General features: G+C 31.4%; 1 protein-coding gene across 1 annotated transcript; it reads right to left on the minus strand.

Annotated features, from left to right (window-relative positions):
• Nucleotides 1-176: 176 nt before the first annotated feature.
• Nucleotides 177-14535, minus strand: LOC130450424 (carboxylic ester hydrolase-like). Its single transcript, XM_056788797.1, has 10 exons — nt 14458-14535; nt 10283-10417; nt 9234-9397; nt 7743-7882; nt 6637-7019; nt 5588-5759; nt 5218-5393; nt 4305-4455; nt 2295-2418; nt 177-409 (listed from the first exon to the last, which is right to left on the minus strand). The coding sequence occupies exons 1-10, from the start codon at nt 14533-14535 to the stop codon at nt 220-222; spliced, it is 1713 nt and encodes a 570-aa protein (XP_056644775.1). The 3' UTR covers nt 177-219.
• Nucleotides 14536-18494: the final 3959 nt, after the last annotated feature.

Here is an 18494-nt window from a genome sequence, read left to right on the forward strand (position 1 = left end):
TTTTATTTATTTTTGGTTAACAATTCTATCTTCGTATTTGGCGTCAATTTCGGTAATATTGTCAGTTTGACTCATAATTACAACCATTCCATAGTTCGAACCTATTAATATTTTTCAAATTTTCATCGGCTTTGCTTCAAATCCATCTAATCGTAGCTACCATTTTTCAAGTTCAGTCTCTTCTTATTCTTCAGTCTCAGAAAACTAATTTGTTTAAAACTAATATGTCACGTAAGGCGGATGTCCATATTTTCGATACAAATAAGTCCAAAATTTGATTTGTTCATTGCGATAATTGTAATTTATAGAAATATTCTTATCGATGTTGAAGTATGGAATGTTTTTATGGGAAGGTACAATTGGCCATATCACGTTGTTTAAAATCGGTTCTTTTTGTGGCGTTGGATTCCTGAAAAAAAAAAAGAATGTATTGTTGTATATTATTGTAAACCAAACTTTCAACAAATATTTAAGCGCATTCATAAAATCTATGAAGGGCAAAGTGTCAGTTAGACATTTTTGCCCTCTTTTTCATTCAAACTTTGCCAACAAATTAGTCCTTCTGTTATTATCAATGTATGTGTATGTAAAAGCATTTAAGAGGCATACCAGATCTGGCTACTTAATAAGAAGACTGGTTACGAAAAAATAAAAATTATGGTACATTCGAATGCTCCCCTTCAATGTACTCCCATCCTCCCACATCCACACATCTTTCCATAAGTTTATTCCATTGATCGAAGCAGTGCTGGATGTCTTCTTTGGTGACTGCCTTTAGGAACTCTACCGTTTTTTGCTTTACCGTTTCCATCGACTCAAATCGGGTCCCTTTCGAAGCAGATCTTTTTCTAACCTTTCAAGGAAATCTGAGCAGACCCGTTGACGCAAGAGCTTTTGGTCAGAGTCAGGTTTTTGGCGATCTGCACGCGCAATTTGGTTGATTTTGGTCACTGTATCCGGAGTTGAAACAGTCACTGGGCGACTTGGACGCTGGTCATCTTCAGTACTCTCTCGGTCCTCACTAAAGCGCTTACACCACTCAAAAATACGCGCACGAGATATGGAATTGTCCCCATAGGCCTTTTGCAACAGTTTATAGCACTCAATCGGAGTTTTTTTCAATTTAACGAGAAATTATGTCGACGTTATCCACCAAAATAAATGAAAAAATTATTGTTGGTGTTAATATTGATTATGATGTTAATTATTGACTATTAAACAAGATGTAGATCTTGAAGATAAACCTCTATGTAATAATTTGCTTACAAGCACATCGAGATAAGAATATATAAGAATTTAGAATCTCTTAATTTAACTCTATAGAATAGTAGTTGCAAGCCAATGAGATTTCTCCTTCTGAAACAAATTTGTTAGTTTATTTTGAAAAGTCATCAAGAAAATTGTAGTTATCAACATTTTTGTCCTCAATACTAAGCAGTAGTATCATAATTATCAACAACTGTATTGATATATCAAAATATGCAAAACTAGATGCATTTTTGAAACAAAAATAGGAGAAAATATGATCCAAAATAGACAAAAATTCAGCATTTTCTTAAATATACATCAGATGTAAAGTATTTACTGCTGAAGCGATGTTCAAAAAAATGTTATGGAAGACTACAGTAAAAATCGGAAATAAAGTATCCGACTCCTTCATAATTAACAGAGGTTTGAAATAAGGGTGTTCCCCAAAAGTTTTCACAATATATATTTCAAAAGCTCTAACAACAACAAAAAGAAATGTAAAGGAATATGGATCAAAATCGGTGATGACACCTATTTATACACCGTCCAATTTGCAGATGATCAGGGATCAGAAATGATTTAGAAAACATGGCACGCTAACTAAAGGAAGAATACGGAAAATGGGTACTGTTGATGAACGTAGAGTACAGACCACAACACTCAGTTACATTGTGTGACCGTTTCGATAACCAAGTTATCGTCTTCAGAGACTGAAAGTAAACGCAGAAGCAGATCGAAACGCCATGTGGGCTGGAAATCCGGCAATGTTACTGTATAACTCGAGACCAAAGGCTAACAAAATGAAAATATTAAAAAGTGTAGAAGAATATAGAATATACAACTTGGCTAACATCTCAATTACTGAAAATGTTTTGGAGCGAAACTACCAGAAATTACCAAAATTTAAAAAAAAATCGCTGTTAATTACAATATTGAATGAAATATAAAAATGTATTATTTTGATTCTGAATCTCGCTTTGAACACACAAAAACAATGTGAGGAATTGACGTGTATTTAGGTTTTGACCTAAGTGAAAATATTTTACCCTGTTTTAATAAAATTACTCCATATTTTGATAAGTCTCGTGGCTGTGATTTGATCGAATCCATTTGGAAGCGGTACGCTGTGTCGTCTCCATATATAAAATATATCTTCTCCATGAGCTACACCTAAAATAAGACAATAACTTATCAATAAAATAATAGATGGCATGGCGATGTTATCAGGAATGATATTTAGAATATTTAACAGCAATCAGTGATCTAGAAACCAGTCAATAAATGCGTGTAAAAGCGGAAGATAATATTTATTATGAAATTGAACAAAGAAGATTGAGACATGAACCAATCAGAAATGAAAACGTTGGAAACTGTCTTATGAGACAAACAAGAAGAAGGAAGAAAAAATTATTAATGGGGAAGCAAAAGGGCATTCGAAAAAACGATATATACAACAAAACAAATTGGTGAATTTGGTGAATAGAAGAAATATAAAGAGGAAAGGCCTACTGGAAGACATTTTAGAGAATAAACAAATAAGAAATGAGACAAAGAAGATACAGAAAGAAAGACTTATTTCGGAAAATAAGTCTGGAACGAATTGGAAAGCTATGATGTATGAAAGATAAAATCGATGACATGAAAACGAAACAAAAAACGTTGAAGAAGTATGGAAGAAGATAAACTGAACAAAGACGAGCTAAGATCTTGTTTAATTTTGTCTTTTGAATGAGTTAACAATGGTGACAATCCGCAAACGAAAGCTAGATATATAGAAGACTAGCGCAACAAAAAGTTAAGAGGTTGTCTGAATGTCAAAGAGGTTAAGAGTCTGCTTGAATGATGCAATTATTCTCTGTTATTAGATTATGATCATTTTCTGTCACTGTTCTCATCGTTTCTATAAAATACAGTCCACATCCTCGAAGTTAGATTGAAGGAAACTATTGACTATCCCCACATTTACCAAGACAGTTGAAAACATAAGTATATTTATCTATCCTATGATCAGGATTTGTTTTATGATCATTATTTTGTATTGAAAATTTGTCCCTGGAGTGCACATACGATTCTAAATACGATAAGTATTTATTTAGCATACACTAAATGGTACATATTCCAGGCCAATCAGAAAGAGCTGTTACTTAGCTGATACCGACTTTAGCCGAACATTTCGAACGCCAACCAATTAAAGGCGACGAAATTGAAACATAACCTAATTTTTTCAAATGATTTTGTTTCTAGAATTTAGTTGTTCTTGGGATTGCATTTTTGGTTTATTTTAGCTGCATAAAAGGTTTATGTGATTAGATTTATGTTTTAATAACTTTTTCGAGCTTCTAGAAACATTTTTAAAGAATTTAAAGTGATAATAGTTGTCTCATTTTGTATAATTCTTGTTTAATTTTTAATAAATACAGGGGACGCCGGTTTAAGATTTATTTAATTAAGTTTATTTTTAGAAAAAAGAAAATATAAGAATGTTTGACCACAGCACTCGAAATAAACAAATGTAGAAATATTTTTTCAACAATGATTTTCTCTATAAGCAATTGTGGATTTTTAGTGTGAACTAATTGAAATTTCGATTTATTTTGAATGTTTCATTAACACTTTATACAGCATATAGAATAAATTAATTTTTATCACTATTTATTTGAATGAAAAGTTTTTCCACAGTATACCAACCGAGAACCACCCAAAATGTGTAATAAATATATCGGAAACCAAAGAAATTACACAATTGAGGGCTGGTTTTAAGCAGCCAATACATTTTGTTTATTTATTTAAATTTGGCGCGCCTCGTCTATAATTAGTGCGACTTTCTGATTGGCCTCGAGTGTGTGCCTTTATTTATAGTGCAGTCGGCGTTATTTGTTTGCGCACCTCACAATTAGAGTGAAATTTGCTTACTTGTACAAGCACATCTGTTTAGGTAATTAAGATGACATTGAATTATAAGTAATTAACGATGTTATGAAGGTATCTAAAGCAAAGGAAGTTGTGATAGGATAGAAATTATGAATTATAAAAAAAGATATAGAAATGATACTCACCTTGTACCGGTTTTTTAATAATCAATCCATTTAGTAGTTTTTGTCCAATATCACTTATATATGAAAACGTATAAAAATATAAAGGGGTGTGTTTTGACATAAGTTGTACGGTTTTATGCAGTGGTCTTGTGAACTGATCATCGCTAGTAAACTGAAAAATATTTAATTGCATAGTTAGTCCAAACTCTATGTGATGATTGTCGACAACAATCTGACTATTCTACTAATTGTGAATAAATTTGGTCGATACAGCATTTATTTCCTTTTATAATACATTGCTGGTCGTGGGGGTGATACAATAAACTTCTGCCTTCAAATATAAGAAAGAACAAGAAATTACACGATCTAGGAGGCCTCTGTGGTAGCAGAGTTTAAACGAGACTGTACGATCTGCGAAGACCAGCATCGCAGTGGTCGATCAAATGAGGTGATGACTCCAGAAAGAAGAAAATCCACATTGGAACTGCGCCAGCTAGCAGACATTTCGCGTTTGCTCATGGAACAAAAACAGAGACATGAAGATATTTCCATAGAGTGTTTTCCATCGGTGGGTATCAAGCAAGTTTAAATTAAGCAAAAACGGCTGCATTTGGCTAAGAAGAAAGTGTTGTTTAATCAAGACAATGCACCAGCTCACACATCCAGCAATGGACAAAATTAACGAATTAAAGTTTGAATTGCTATTTTATGCATCCTGTTCGCCAGATTTAGCCCCCTCGGATTATTTTCTGACTTAAAAAATTAGCTCCATGGTCAAAAATTTTCTCACAACGAAGAGGTTAATGGCTATTTTGGGGAGCTTGACGATTCTAGAAAAGGTATCGAAATTATTGAACATCGATGGGAAAAGTGTTGAAGGGAGCTTATAGGACAATTATTTTATAAGATAGTTGATGAAATATTTTACTCTCACCTCTAGATATTCTTTAATAGTGGATCCAAAAACACTTCCATCCTTAAAATATTGTTTAATTATATCTAATCCGGCTTCTCGTCTTTCTACTTGTGTACGAATATTCATATGATCACTAGGAAGTGAGCTAGGACTTATATCCTTTATTAAGTTCAAAGGTTTCAATAGTTTTATACCTAAAATATTCTTGAAATCATTTTATGTTATAAATAAGAAATTGGATACGTCATACACCACTCTCAAGAAAATTGTCACCAAGAAGAGACTATTAACCTAGTTAAAAGTTGCATTCTATAGTATCTGGATCTTTTAGTTTCGTTAGATGGAACAAATAAAAACTTTTTCGTGCGTTAACAATGTTCATACTTACCTCCCGCGAAAAATAACGTTTCCAAAGAATTTATTCCCATCATAATTGGTACTTTGTGAAAATCTCCTTTCTCAAAACTTGAGTAAACGCTTTTCGTAATAAAAGCTCCATTATGATGAGGCTCTATAGTAGGAGCAAAAGGAAAACCAGCCTTAATCACATTTGGAAGAGACTGAAAAAGTAAATAAAAAGTTAATATAAGAAAGTTCACAATAACGTGTAAATAGCTGTTCTTGTTAAAATGTATGACTGGGAATTTTACTCGAGAAAAAGCAATAATAATAAGATTTATTTTCATAAATTCTAAGCGTTCCTTTTAGTAATATATCTCATAGGGCTAATTGGGACTAAACTACAATCATAAACAACTACGAAAATAATAAACAAATCAGCCGGTACTTACAAGCTCGAATAAAGTAAACAAATCATACGAATTGACAATACGAAAGAGTAATTTGTTAAAGTTTATTATTTTGAAATTTAATGAATGAGATAGGTAAAAACTTTTGACCGATAGTGTGAATTTCAAAGTCCTTTGGCGATTTATTCCTATTGCTTTCAGCCAAGTGACTTGGACTACGAGTCCCGATTCGTTTCAAGCAGTTTATAAACTACTACAAAATAGTTTAAAACTTTTTCCGAATTTATTTAATTGATATTTTCATTTGGGGTTTTTCTTTTTTATACCACATAAAATTTTTGATATCATCGGGGGTGCTTAATATCGTACTAATAATGAAATTTTGTCGTTCTTAAATCATTTTAATGCTGTTTTTGACTGAGGCCCATTTTAAAGGGATATATAATCCTTTTCCAAGCTCAAAGTTTTTACCTTCATGGGTAATAACCATTCCTCAAGAATGGTTAAATATGTATCGATATTGACAATAACGTTTCCTTTCAGACGATCCGAATGGAATGTTACAAGAATGGAATCTGCTTTGGTTAATGTATTTGCATGAAAAACAACAAACAAAGTTATGTAAGAGAATAAAAAACAAACAAAAAATGAAACCCTATTCGTATTCGGATTATAGTGAAAAATTTACCAGTAGTAATAACAATCTAGAAGCGCCCTTGAGAACGTCAACATCAGCTTCCCTCAACAGTTTAATCAATTCCTCTGTGCTTTTTGTTTGTACACCTGCAGCTAATCCATAGTCGAAAGCAGTTCTAGCAGGATTATATGTGAATGCCCACGTGCATAAAGGACTACCGCTACTCGATATGACCCCCGAAAACAAACCTCTACTTTCTGGTGATGCCATTTGATACATTACGGAAGCTGCACCTGCGCTTTGACCGGAAATTGTCACACGATTTTTATCTCCCCCGAAATTTTGAATATTTTCTTGGACCCATTTCAATGCGTAATTTTGATCTTTGAGACCGTAGTTGCCAGGACTTGCCATATCTCCTGTACTAAGAAAACCTGAAAGGGAAAAATGAGGTTTTGTTGATAAAACATCAGTTTGTATAAGATAAATTTTATACCATATATACAAAATTGTATGATATAATACATTTTGTTTAGAAGTTACAGTTTTTCCAAAGGAATTTTGTATCATTTATATCTACCGTTATTGACCGATTTGATTAATCTAAAACTGGCCGTTGAAATAATATGAATAAGTAGATGATCCTGGTAGTTACAAAAACAGAATGAAGCGATATGATTATTTAGAAGTAACGGTAGCAAAAAATATTGTTAGATAGTTGAAGTAAAAATTAAACAAATATAAGAAATTTGAAAGGTTTCTAATAAAATAAAAGAAATTTGATTATTTACTATATGAACTAAGTTGAACCTACGCAAAGGACAAGGTTATCAGAAATCAAAATTACGATCATAATATGAAACATATAAAAGGTAGTTATTGTACAATCAGGATATTATGTAAACATAAATATGAAACACAATCCGTATAATAAAACAAAACGCGAATTGTTTACTATTAGTCTCAAATATAGATCATTAGAGAAAATGTATATAAATAGTTATTAGGCCAAAAGAGATATTGTACGTGGTCGTATACAGTGGTATACAAAAGTATATAGACCCCATGATCCAGACGACTCCTTTGATTACTATAAAAATTTTAAACAATCCAAAATAAATCGTCGGAATATGTAATTGTTATTATGAAATACTCACCAAATGGTCCTACTCGGTAATTGAATGTAACTGTGATAATATTCTGATTAAGTAAATTTTCTGATCCATAAAAAGAACTGGAGGAATTTCCAAACATAAATGCACCTCCGTAAAACCAAACTAAAACTGGTAGCTTCTCCCTTTGCTTATTTGGAAGCTATAAAACAATTTTGTTAGTTACTATTACAGTTTATTTGAAAATGAATGATAGCACAATTAATATGAACGAGGAAATCATAAATTTCTTTCTAAACTATCGAAAAAATGAGGTAATTTTTATAGATTAAACATATTTACACTACAAAATCTATTCAAATAGCCTTAAACTTCTGAAGGATTGAAATTTCGAATCGCTAGAAAGTGTTAGATAGATTATAGATTATTTTAGTTACGATTTACATTTCTATTTGTTCAATTGGATCATTTATTTTATGTGCAAAAATGATACTTAATTGGATAAAGTTTTTCGACAAATTAAAGGAGATGAAACTTAATATTAAAAGTGACAAATTTAGAAAAACTTCGCATGATACTCGCCCTTTGAAGTCTTTCATTTTTTAAGATAGTCAATGAAAATTATCTAGCGTGCGTCCCAAAAAACCGACGCCATTACCTTGCCTGCAGATATAACGGTCTTTGCCTTCTTTGGAGCGGGTTTTTCCTTTTTCAGTCCATTGTTTTGATAGTTATTTTGCTTTAGATATAAAGTGAAGGATCCACGTTTCATGTATGGTTAAGAAACGTCGAAAAAATTTGGCTTCATCTAACAACAACACTCGTTGGAATATGCGATGTACCGCACTTTTTGAAATGTCTGCTAGCTCGCGCAGTTTCAATGTGGATTTTCTTTAACATTTCTGGAGTCGTCACCTCATTTGGTCGATCACTATTGATAACGAAGGAGAAGTCTTACCCTGAGTAGAAACTAGTCCAGTTTTTATATAAGTTGGGCTAAGGCTCAAATAAAAGTGTTGTATCATATAACAATGACCAATTTTTTCCATGTAGCGTCTATCTTACCGTACAGAGTCATATAGAGCTTGCAATAAAAATGAGGAAAGAAGTGGATAATAGAAATGGAAGTCCTCTCAGTGAATAATATTTAGAAAACGAAAAAATCAATCGCACAGTCCACGGAGTGGTAATAAAGCTGAAATCTATTTGTTACGAAGTTCAAAGTTAGTTTAGAAATGTCATAGAAAGCACCCCAAGGTTTTCTAATAATTTTCTCATCAGCAATTTGATCTTCCCGTAATTTATTTAGTTAATTAATTTCCTGTTTCAGTATAAGGAATCTACTGGATCCAATCAAACCCTTTTTGAGAAAATTGTCTAGGGGCATTATTTTCTTTATTAGTTATCATTATCATTATCATTATTAGTTATAGTTTTCATATTTGTACTAACATCCATTAATTGAATTAGCATTTACTTGGTCAGTTATAACATTTCATTCGGGTAAATTTATTTCTATTCATTTTGATTTGAAACGAAGTATTTTCACTTACTCTTGGGGTATATACATTGATATATAAACAATCTTCATTGCCGTAAAATGTGATGTCATTATCCAAGGTTAATACCGTTTGTACACAAGTACTTCTTTCTTCGGTGCCGTCTAGTACACCCCTCCAAGGTGAAGGTGGTTCTGGTGCCTGAAATTAAACAAAAAAAGATATGTTGGTTAGTTTTCTGAAATTCTGTGCTACGATTGTATTAACTAGTCTTTCCAAGTCTATTCCAATTAATTATGTGTATGTCCTTTGACCCTCTTGGTTAATCAAATTATAACATGCACGAGAATATACTATAATATCATAATTTTCTTGACATTGAAGGTATTTCATTTATTCCGTTCGTTGAAGTAAAAAATGTATATTGTACAATTATTTAATTGTGAGCAGGTACATGAAAAAATAAATTTGTAGTAAGTATCGTTTAAAAAACCAGATTATCAAAGCAAATTAAGACAACGTATTCTGATAATTTCTAAAATATAATTTTCAAATAAGTTGTTTTTTGAAAGCTAATGATTCTCAAGTAAAAATTAGTCGAAATATTCGAAAGAACAAAATACAATTATAAGAAACACTATATACTAGAGTTAATAGAAGTTACAGGTGGATTTTCTTTACCTGCCACATTATAAATTGTACTCATTGTATTTGTAATATTATTAACACTAGCACAGTTATTTTTGAATTTGTTATTTGTGTTGTCGTCGATATAACCATTGAAGATGACTTTCTCCCGTAGCTGTGATGTCTCACATAAATTGTTTTGCGATGATTATATGAAGTTCAGGATTTTCTAGGTTTAGAAGCATCCGATTTGTTTGTCCATTGGAGTCAACTTTCTGTATGATACATTAACTCGAAAATGAAGTTTGATGTATCATGAGACGGTCTCAGGTATAACCGATCTGCATGTTTTTATTTTGATGACAGATTTCCGGAATTTCATTTCATAATTTAGCATTTCACTGAATATTTGGAAGAGTACAAATATATTAATTGACAGAAAGAATATTTTAAACTTACTCTGAATCTTAAATTTCCTATGGGTGGTTTCGCGAACGGAATTCCTTGGTAAGCCCAATAGACACTACCAGATTCCGTCTTCTTTTGAATTCCTTGTACCTCTCCGGTGTTAGTTGATACTACCAAACTTTTATCCTACAAAATGTCACTTAATTGAATAAAATTGAATAAAAAAGCATCATTTCAGTTATTACTCATAATATTTATACGTTAACAGTAGACATTTGTGATTTTATTTCATTTTATTTTAGTTTTAGCATTGATATGTTATTTTTTCTATGAATATACCATAACAGATAGTAGTTTGGAGTTCATACAATATTTCAAATATTAAGTGAATGTTTGGACAAGTATTCTTTGACCAGATGGTAAGCCATTGAAATAAGGGATGTATTTGAACTTGTTTCCTAACCCTGTTTAAGCTAATATTCCGAATATATCTGTTTGTACTAAGATAGTGCGCTTTCTATTTTCCAAGACATGTTCGTGACTATCTTGATGGTGTATTTCCAGGAAGATGAACAGAAAAAAGTCCCATTGAAGGACCACCAAACTGCCATATTCCAATCATTTCGAAATCATTGAAAAGTATGATTTACTTACTTAAGTATACAGGAATTGGAATTAAAGTTTCCTTCAATATATTCATCCCAGCAAATACTCATAGAGAAATTCGTTTTAATCGTTGGTAAGGTCTTGGAATCAATTTAATCTAATCCCATTTCTCATTCGTGTTTTTTATTCCTCACCATTTATGGATCTGATCTTATAAATCATATTTTAATTTCTTAAATCTATTGATGTGTTTATGTTTCTAAATGTTCTTGATTTTAGGACTTTTCTGTTTCAAAATTAGTTTGTTTTTAATAATTCTTAAGATAGATATTTCAAAATATTTTGATGAAAACTCGAAGAAAAGTCGAAACGTCAATTCTATCTATCTTAAGAATTATTAAAAAAAAACTAATTTTGAAACAGAAAAGACCTAAAATCAAGAATATTTAGAAACATAAACATATTAAAAGGTCTAGAAATAAGAAATTAAAGTATGATTTATAAGACCAGATTCATAAGTTGTGAGGAATTTAGAATAAGAATGAGAAATGGGATTAGATTAAATTGATTCCAAAACCAAACGTTTAAAACGAATTTCTCTATGAGTATTTGCTTATGGGATGAGTATATCGAAGGAAAGTTCATTTCCAATTCCTGTATATTTCTAAAATATATTTGCTGAAATTTAAAATGTGATAATTGGGATTAGATTGTTTTGATACGAAGGTATACTTTGTCTTTGTTTTTATGGAGGCTATATTCTATTGTTTCAGATTATATTATCCAAATAACATTGACAATTCAAACATTATATCCTCATTATTTCACATTTTGCCCATGTATGAATCGAAATAGGGTAATAGCAATTGAAATAATTGCTTCTTCCTGAATATCAATGACCTAACAAATCTTGAACTTGAAACGCAGCTTGAAAAAAGAAAGCTGTAATTGCTGGTCTCGTCGGTGACCTTAATATTGGAATAACTCTTTATTTCACCTCAGTGTTAAAAGAATCACTTATGAATATTGATATTGACTGATTTATATACAATTTTATTTTCTGATAGTCGACTTTATAATGAAAATAATTTCCTTAGATTTCAATTCATCCAAGTATATATTATTAGTAAACACTGTAAGTGGAATATTTTCCGCAGTAAACAACTCGAATTTTTGAAAACAAAATCATTATAATTATATTGATAGCTAATTATTAACATATTAAATATCGTAGATTATGTAGAATGGAAATTTTATTTTCAATAAATAAAAGTTTGTAGCTTCCAAACCACATTCTTTTTCATTTTGCTAACAATCATAGTCCACTCCTCAATAAAATATTGAATGGAGAGAATCCCAAAAGACTGGAGTGGAAGAAAACTTATCAAATTGTATTAGACTGGATAATGATGAAATTAGGGGAGAAAAGGAATCAATTGAAACCTATTTGAAAAACTGAAACATCGAAATCACGTACAAGAGAACCCTAACAAGCTATATCATAACTCCACATCAGTTTGACTAAACGTAAACAGCTAAAAACAAAGATGTTACGACACAGCAAAACAGATACATAAAGCGCCATCTGTTTAGAAGGAACATAAATCAAGTGAGTCAACCAATTTCGCTATTCAGATAGCATCTATCTATATCTAGATACACCAAAACCAGCAGCTTGGGCTAGAAGCGACGGAAAGAAAGAAGAACTGATTTCAAGATATCTAGCAGAAGTTTTTATCCCCGAAAAGTAATAATTTCTCTTTTTAATACCCGGGGATTTCACATGATGACACAAAAAATGATGAAGGAACTTTCCAAAAAATGGAACATGATATTAACTTGTATATCAACCGCGATCTTAAGACTGCAGTACCGATTAGAACTAGGAAAATATCTAAGCAACGCATCTTCGTATAAGATCAATAAGCTTGTTACCCACCATTTCGCAACTTTTTTAAAACATTCCACAATTTGATTTTCGGCAAAATCATTCAACAACTCAACAGTGCAATCGAATTGATCATGAAATAGATGTAGCCATTTGATAAGGTATGGTAACAGGACTTACTATTTAAAATCGAACAGACTCCTTTTTTCAATTTACTGACTCTTTAGAACGAAAATAAAAGACAAAACGTCTCAATTCAAACTCATTGAATCTGGGGTTCTACATGGCAGCGTCCTAGTGCCTATACTGCATATAATATTCATCGCCGACCTCCCAGACTCTAATTACACCATATACGGAGCGGAGTTGGAGACCAAATTCAAGTTGGAGGGAACTTATTAAAAAGAAACGCAAACAAATAGACCTTGAAGTAAAAGAATTGTATTGGCTGCAAGGCAGAAAGTCAAAAAGTTCGTTAGAAAATGAGTCCTCATTCTACAAGATGGTCATCATTCCAATCTGGATTTACGACATAGAACTGTGTGGCTGTTCTTCCAGCAAATCAAGAATAGCTGTTATACAAAGGGCAGATTCTTAAATTCCACGATCATTTTTTAATGCTACCTGGTGTGGTTCAAACCAGATGATACAGAAAAAATTCTAATTCAACAGTACAAGAAACAATACCACAGAGAAGCCAAATGTATTACCAATGGCTGAAATCACATGTTAATCCCCTATTTCAGCCATTGATGCAAGTAAGAGAAAACTGAAGACTGCAGAGACATCGGCCATTACACCTAAAATGAGGTGTGGAGTAGATCTTTTCATTGGAGAAGTCTCACCAGGATATATGTTATATAAGTTACATGTTAACAATAAAATAATTGAATAAAATCAGGTCTTTAACAACAACAAAAAAGACTGTTTGAGATCAATGGAAAAGCTAGTTTGTTGTATGAGACCGAAACTTGGAAATATGATGCCTACGAGTTATTTCCAAAATTTTTTGGCCAAAAATTATGAGTAATAATATCTTTAGAACATTACTGAAGAAGGAAAAAAAGACGTGACCATTGCAAAGAGAAAATGGTTAGGTCATACTCTAAGGAAACTAGTTAATTAAGTTCTAATACAAGGCAGACCTGTACGAACATGGAAAAGAACTAAAGATAAAGAGTCGCAATAGATGAAATTGACATGGAAAGAGGGTCAAAAATAGAAGGAAATGGAAAGCGCTCATCAACAGAACTGTACGAAACCACCACAGCTGCTAAATCACCGACAGGGGACATTGGGAGCCAAACAAGGATATGAAAGACCACGGTACGAATTTATCATCGGGCACTTGATAGTTTTGATTATATCAGATGACTTGAAATAGGTAAAAAAATGAGGATATGTTACATGCTCCAATGGTAATCTTGGCAGGAATATTGATATATATCTTGTATTCATCAAATCTAAATAATTGTGCGAAATTTCAAAATAATTCAACGTTTTGAAATGGGGAAAAGTTTAATTTGATGATTCACTAACACAGAGAGATACAGACAAAGCGTATAAATTGAGAAATTGAGGGAATATTTTGGAACTTTTCATACTATTTTTGGTGGTTTCGAAATCTGTTATTTTCATTAGCTTCAGAATATTATACAAAAAACGGGAAAATATGCTAAAAATTACGCCAATTCGATTTTTTTCACAAATATAATATATGTAAATAACTTACGATTTTTTGTGGTGGGATAAATTCTAGACATGCAGTCAATCCAGATACACACAATATCGAAACAATGAAAATAAACATTTTGTTTTTCAGTTTGGTACTTATCAGTCTACCCCAGACTAGAGGTACTACCAATAATTGTGTACTAACTACTTGAAGAGATACAATAAGAATAACAACTTGTTCAAATCGCTACGGGGTTTTAATATGTCAAGCGGAATACGGAAGTTTATGAAAATTTCATAAAAAACCTGCAAAAATCTTAATGTTTGAATATTTATGATTTTGAAGGATGCGAACGCGGTTTGTTTATATTTGCATCGATCTAGTAATTATATATGGCAAAATATTTATAGATGACGTTATCTTTGAATATTTATTGAATTATTGGAAATAATGGAAACTTATTAATATAAGGAACAGGACATTGACTTAGTAATTACTCCATAATATAAATTTTGACGGAAGTCAAATGATCGAACATTAAAAATATCGAAAAATGGAATTTTTCAGTACCTTCATAAACTAATTGATAATAGTAAAAAACATGTTTATTATTAATAATTAAATTATTACATAAGCTCTCGATTTAAATTGAAATTACGAATAAAAATTCTATATGGCCATGGAGATATTTTCCTTAAACTTATATCATGTTCTTGTATTTAAGACTCGATATAATGTTTTTGTAAATAGGTTTCGACATGATATAGGTTTATTCGAAAAGTTTTCTTCCATATTTCAATATAATTCTCGTCTGATTAAAATCTACAACCTGTGAGTGAAACTTTGAGGTTAGGAAATAGTGAAAAATCGCCGGGGACCATCGAAGTGTGAAAAGATTTGTTGTCTAAGGTATGAAAAACATCGTGTCATACTGCTAAGCTAGATCTTCCACTTCCTATCCACTCATCAGAGTATTTTTTATCTAAAAAATGTTGTAATAACATGACAGAGTGGTAATTCTTTTCCTAAAAGGATATCCTGCATCCAACGAGGATTCGTTTCAGACCGTTAATACATATTATCTCGATTTACCTGCCCATAAAATTCGTGAAAGTTAATCAGGAGCGTCGCATATAGTACATTCAGATTCTGGTATAGATGCGATCTGAAATAGTGCCACGACCCCTTTGCAAAATACTTTCCTAAGCCGGTCCTGTCCAGATACTATAAAGTTTAACAAATTTGGCGACTTCGTGAGGCGCTTTTTGGCTTGCGCCTTTCATATTTTCTTAAATGGCGGAAGCGTCTTTAATGTTTCCATTTAGAACTTTTTCTTATAGCAGGTGGTTTATTTACAGTATTTCTTTTAAATAATTTCTAGGAGACTATAAAATTTCATTTAGATATATAAACAATTTGTGTGAACGCATAGAGCTTAGATTTAAATAAATAGTCGTAGTGAAAAGAACCTATTAGTAGAAGTAATCGCAGTCCTTCGTTATTTCTCAAGATATCTCGGGACAGAAAAAAGATATCGACATGCGGCTTTCGCTATTTTAATATTGATTTAGTTTACTTGCAAAAGAGCCACTTGAACTTCTATGCTTCTATTCAAATTTGACAAGAGAAATCATATAACGTAGATATATGAACCAACGCCTTTTATCATTCATTTTGCTAATTAAAGTTCATGAAAATCGGCTAAACCGAACCATCTCTTATTTGAAGAGATAGACTAAAACTTGTGAATGAAAAATACGAAGAATTTGTTAAGGAATTCAATTCAATATTAAAAAATCTAAGAAACTGTTATCACATTATCTCCACTTATAATCTCAAGCTAGAAGGACAAATTGCAGCTTCTAAATTTGATAAAATCTAAATAAAACATACCAGATGCGTTTTTCAATATTTTTATTATTAAATTAAACTATAAACTTAAAATAGTATCACTGACTCATTGGGCAATGTCAACATAAACTACAATCGATGTATATACAAGTTTTAAGGGCGGATTGTGACTAGGGTGCTAGAAGCTAGCTGCTCACAGTAGTATTCAGTACTAATCTGAAATAAGCTCTGGTTATTCTAATATAGAGTGAAGCATTTCCACAAAATTTAACTTATACTATAAGATCTATAATGAATTTCGGTATTATTAATCTTTGGGTTAGTACAATATGATATACCTTCTACCACCTTCTGTTTCTATAATACAACAGTATTTAAGTAGCTTTCTCGTTTTTTATGGTGTTATCCTAATCATATTCCAATATATAAACAAACTATGAATATTATAATGGTGAAATGATTGATATCATCAAGGCGTTCGTCTTAATAATGGTTGCAAATCATACATTTCTTTAATATGATTGTCAGAATATTATTGTCTTGAGAATGATTTCAAACTTGATAATTTTTTCTCATGTTTGATATTTTTTTTATATGCTATCATTATTTCTTTCAATTTAATAGTCTTGCCACTTCTTTCAGTACTTTGTATAATTCAAAATTATATTTATATATAATTTAAATTTCATATTTCGTTTTATTTTTCTGTATATATAATTTCTTTTTTACTATTTTCTACTGATTTAATTTCAATTCTCTCATTATATTAAATTTCTTTCGCACTCACGAACTTTTCCGTTTTCATTATTGTTTCTTGTCGCATACATTTTTCTAATTTTTTTCTTACATTTTTCATTATAATTTCGTCATCGAAATTATCAGTTTTCTAATAAGCTGTCCATAGCGAAATTGAGGTCAACTTATGTAATCCTCCATTTATAGAAGAAGAATAGTAAACCAAAGCCATGATCAGTGCGTGATCGGCACGTGAACATTCCGGGCGAAACGCGGCGCGGCATCGTTATTGGTCCAAATCATTGGGACAATAAAATCGCTGAAGAAGCCGTTAGATTATGTGTAGTACAGGGACGGCATACGGCATCTTATTATCGTTCTGCAGTGAGATTGTTCATATTTATCTGTTGCATAATTGTCTGACACGGAGACAGATGATGGCTATACTTCGCCTAATGATTGTGAATATTTATAAAAATGAAATGCAAGTAAATGACGACGAAACTGTTGATGACGTTATTTCTAAAACGGCATATTTTTCGGGAGTATCTTCTTCAAGTGTCTACCGGAATAAAACAATCAAATTTTCTGACGTTAATATTTTTCATGAAGTTATTGAAGGAATATACCTGATAAGTGGAAAAGTGTATTCAACATGTCCAGGAAATTCAATGTTTTCGACATTTTCCTGTCTATTTATTTTGAAATATCCAATTTCTTCAAAACAAACTGATATGATATATATATTTGTTTTTTTTATGTTTGTATCAAAGAAAGAAAATAAGGATTTACAAAAAATGAGAACCAATTTCACGAAATCATTTTGACCATTATTATATCCAAAATCGATATTATGTCAAGTGAAACAAAACCAAAACAGTGTAATTGATGTTCTAGAAACGATATCCAGATCGTCAGTTTAAGTTTTTTGTAGCATTTAATCATGCTTACCATTTGCTATGACTTTCTATTTATTCATATTGTTATTAATTTTACTGAGAAGTTTCAACTTTTTCGGAATCAATAATCCAGTGGGAGAAAGAGCGAAATGGAAAAATGGTTAGAAGCATGTAGAGAAGATTCAGAACTAATAGGAATAGTGAACAAAAATAGATGGAGAAAATAGTAGAGCGAATGTTGATGGTGATAGTAAATATTCTTCAAACAGATTCAATAATTGATTATCATATTGAGAGTATATTCACTATAGATCCCGGTTCCTTAATAAACAGTATTTGTTTAAATAAAAACACGCATGGTTTGTAAAAATGCCAACTCATTCATCTTACATATTTATGACAGTGCTAAATGGTCTAGTGTACATTGTTTATACTTAAATCTACAACACATAAGTTGACATATTTTGATAAAAAGCAGATCTAATTTTGTTTAGTTTAGAGTCAGTCCTATATCACTCACTATACAGAAATTAAATTATTTTTTTTGTCAAACGTCATCTAAAAATTTGACGACGACAATGTTCATAATCCAAATAAATGTTTTATTAT

Source organism: Diorhabda sublineata, chromosome 11 (genome assembly GCF_026230105.1).
Source record: "Diorhabda sublineata isolate icDioSubl1.1 chromosome 11, icDioSubl1.1, whole genome shotgun sequence".
Taxonomy (NCBI): domain Eukaryota; kingdom Metazoa; phylum Arthropoda; class Insecta; order Coleoptera; family Chrysomelidae; genus Diorhabda; species Diorhabda sublineata.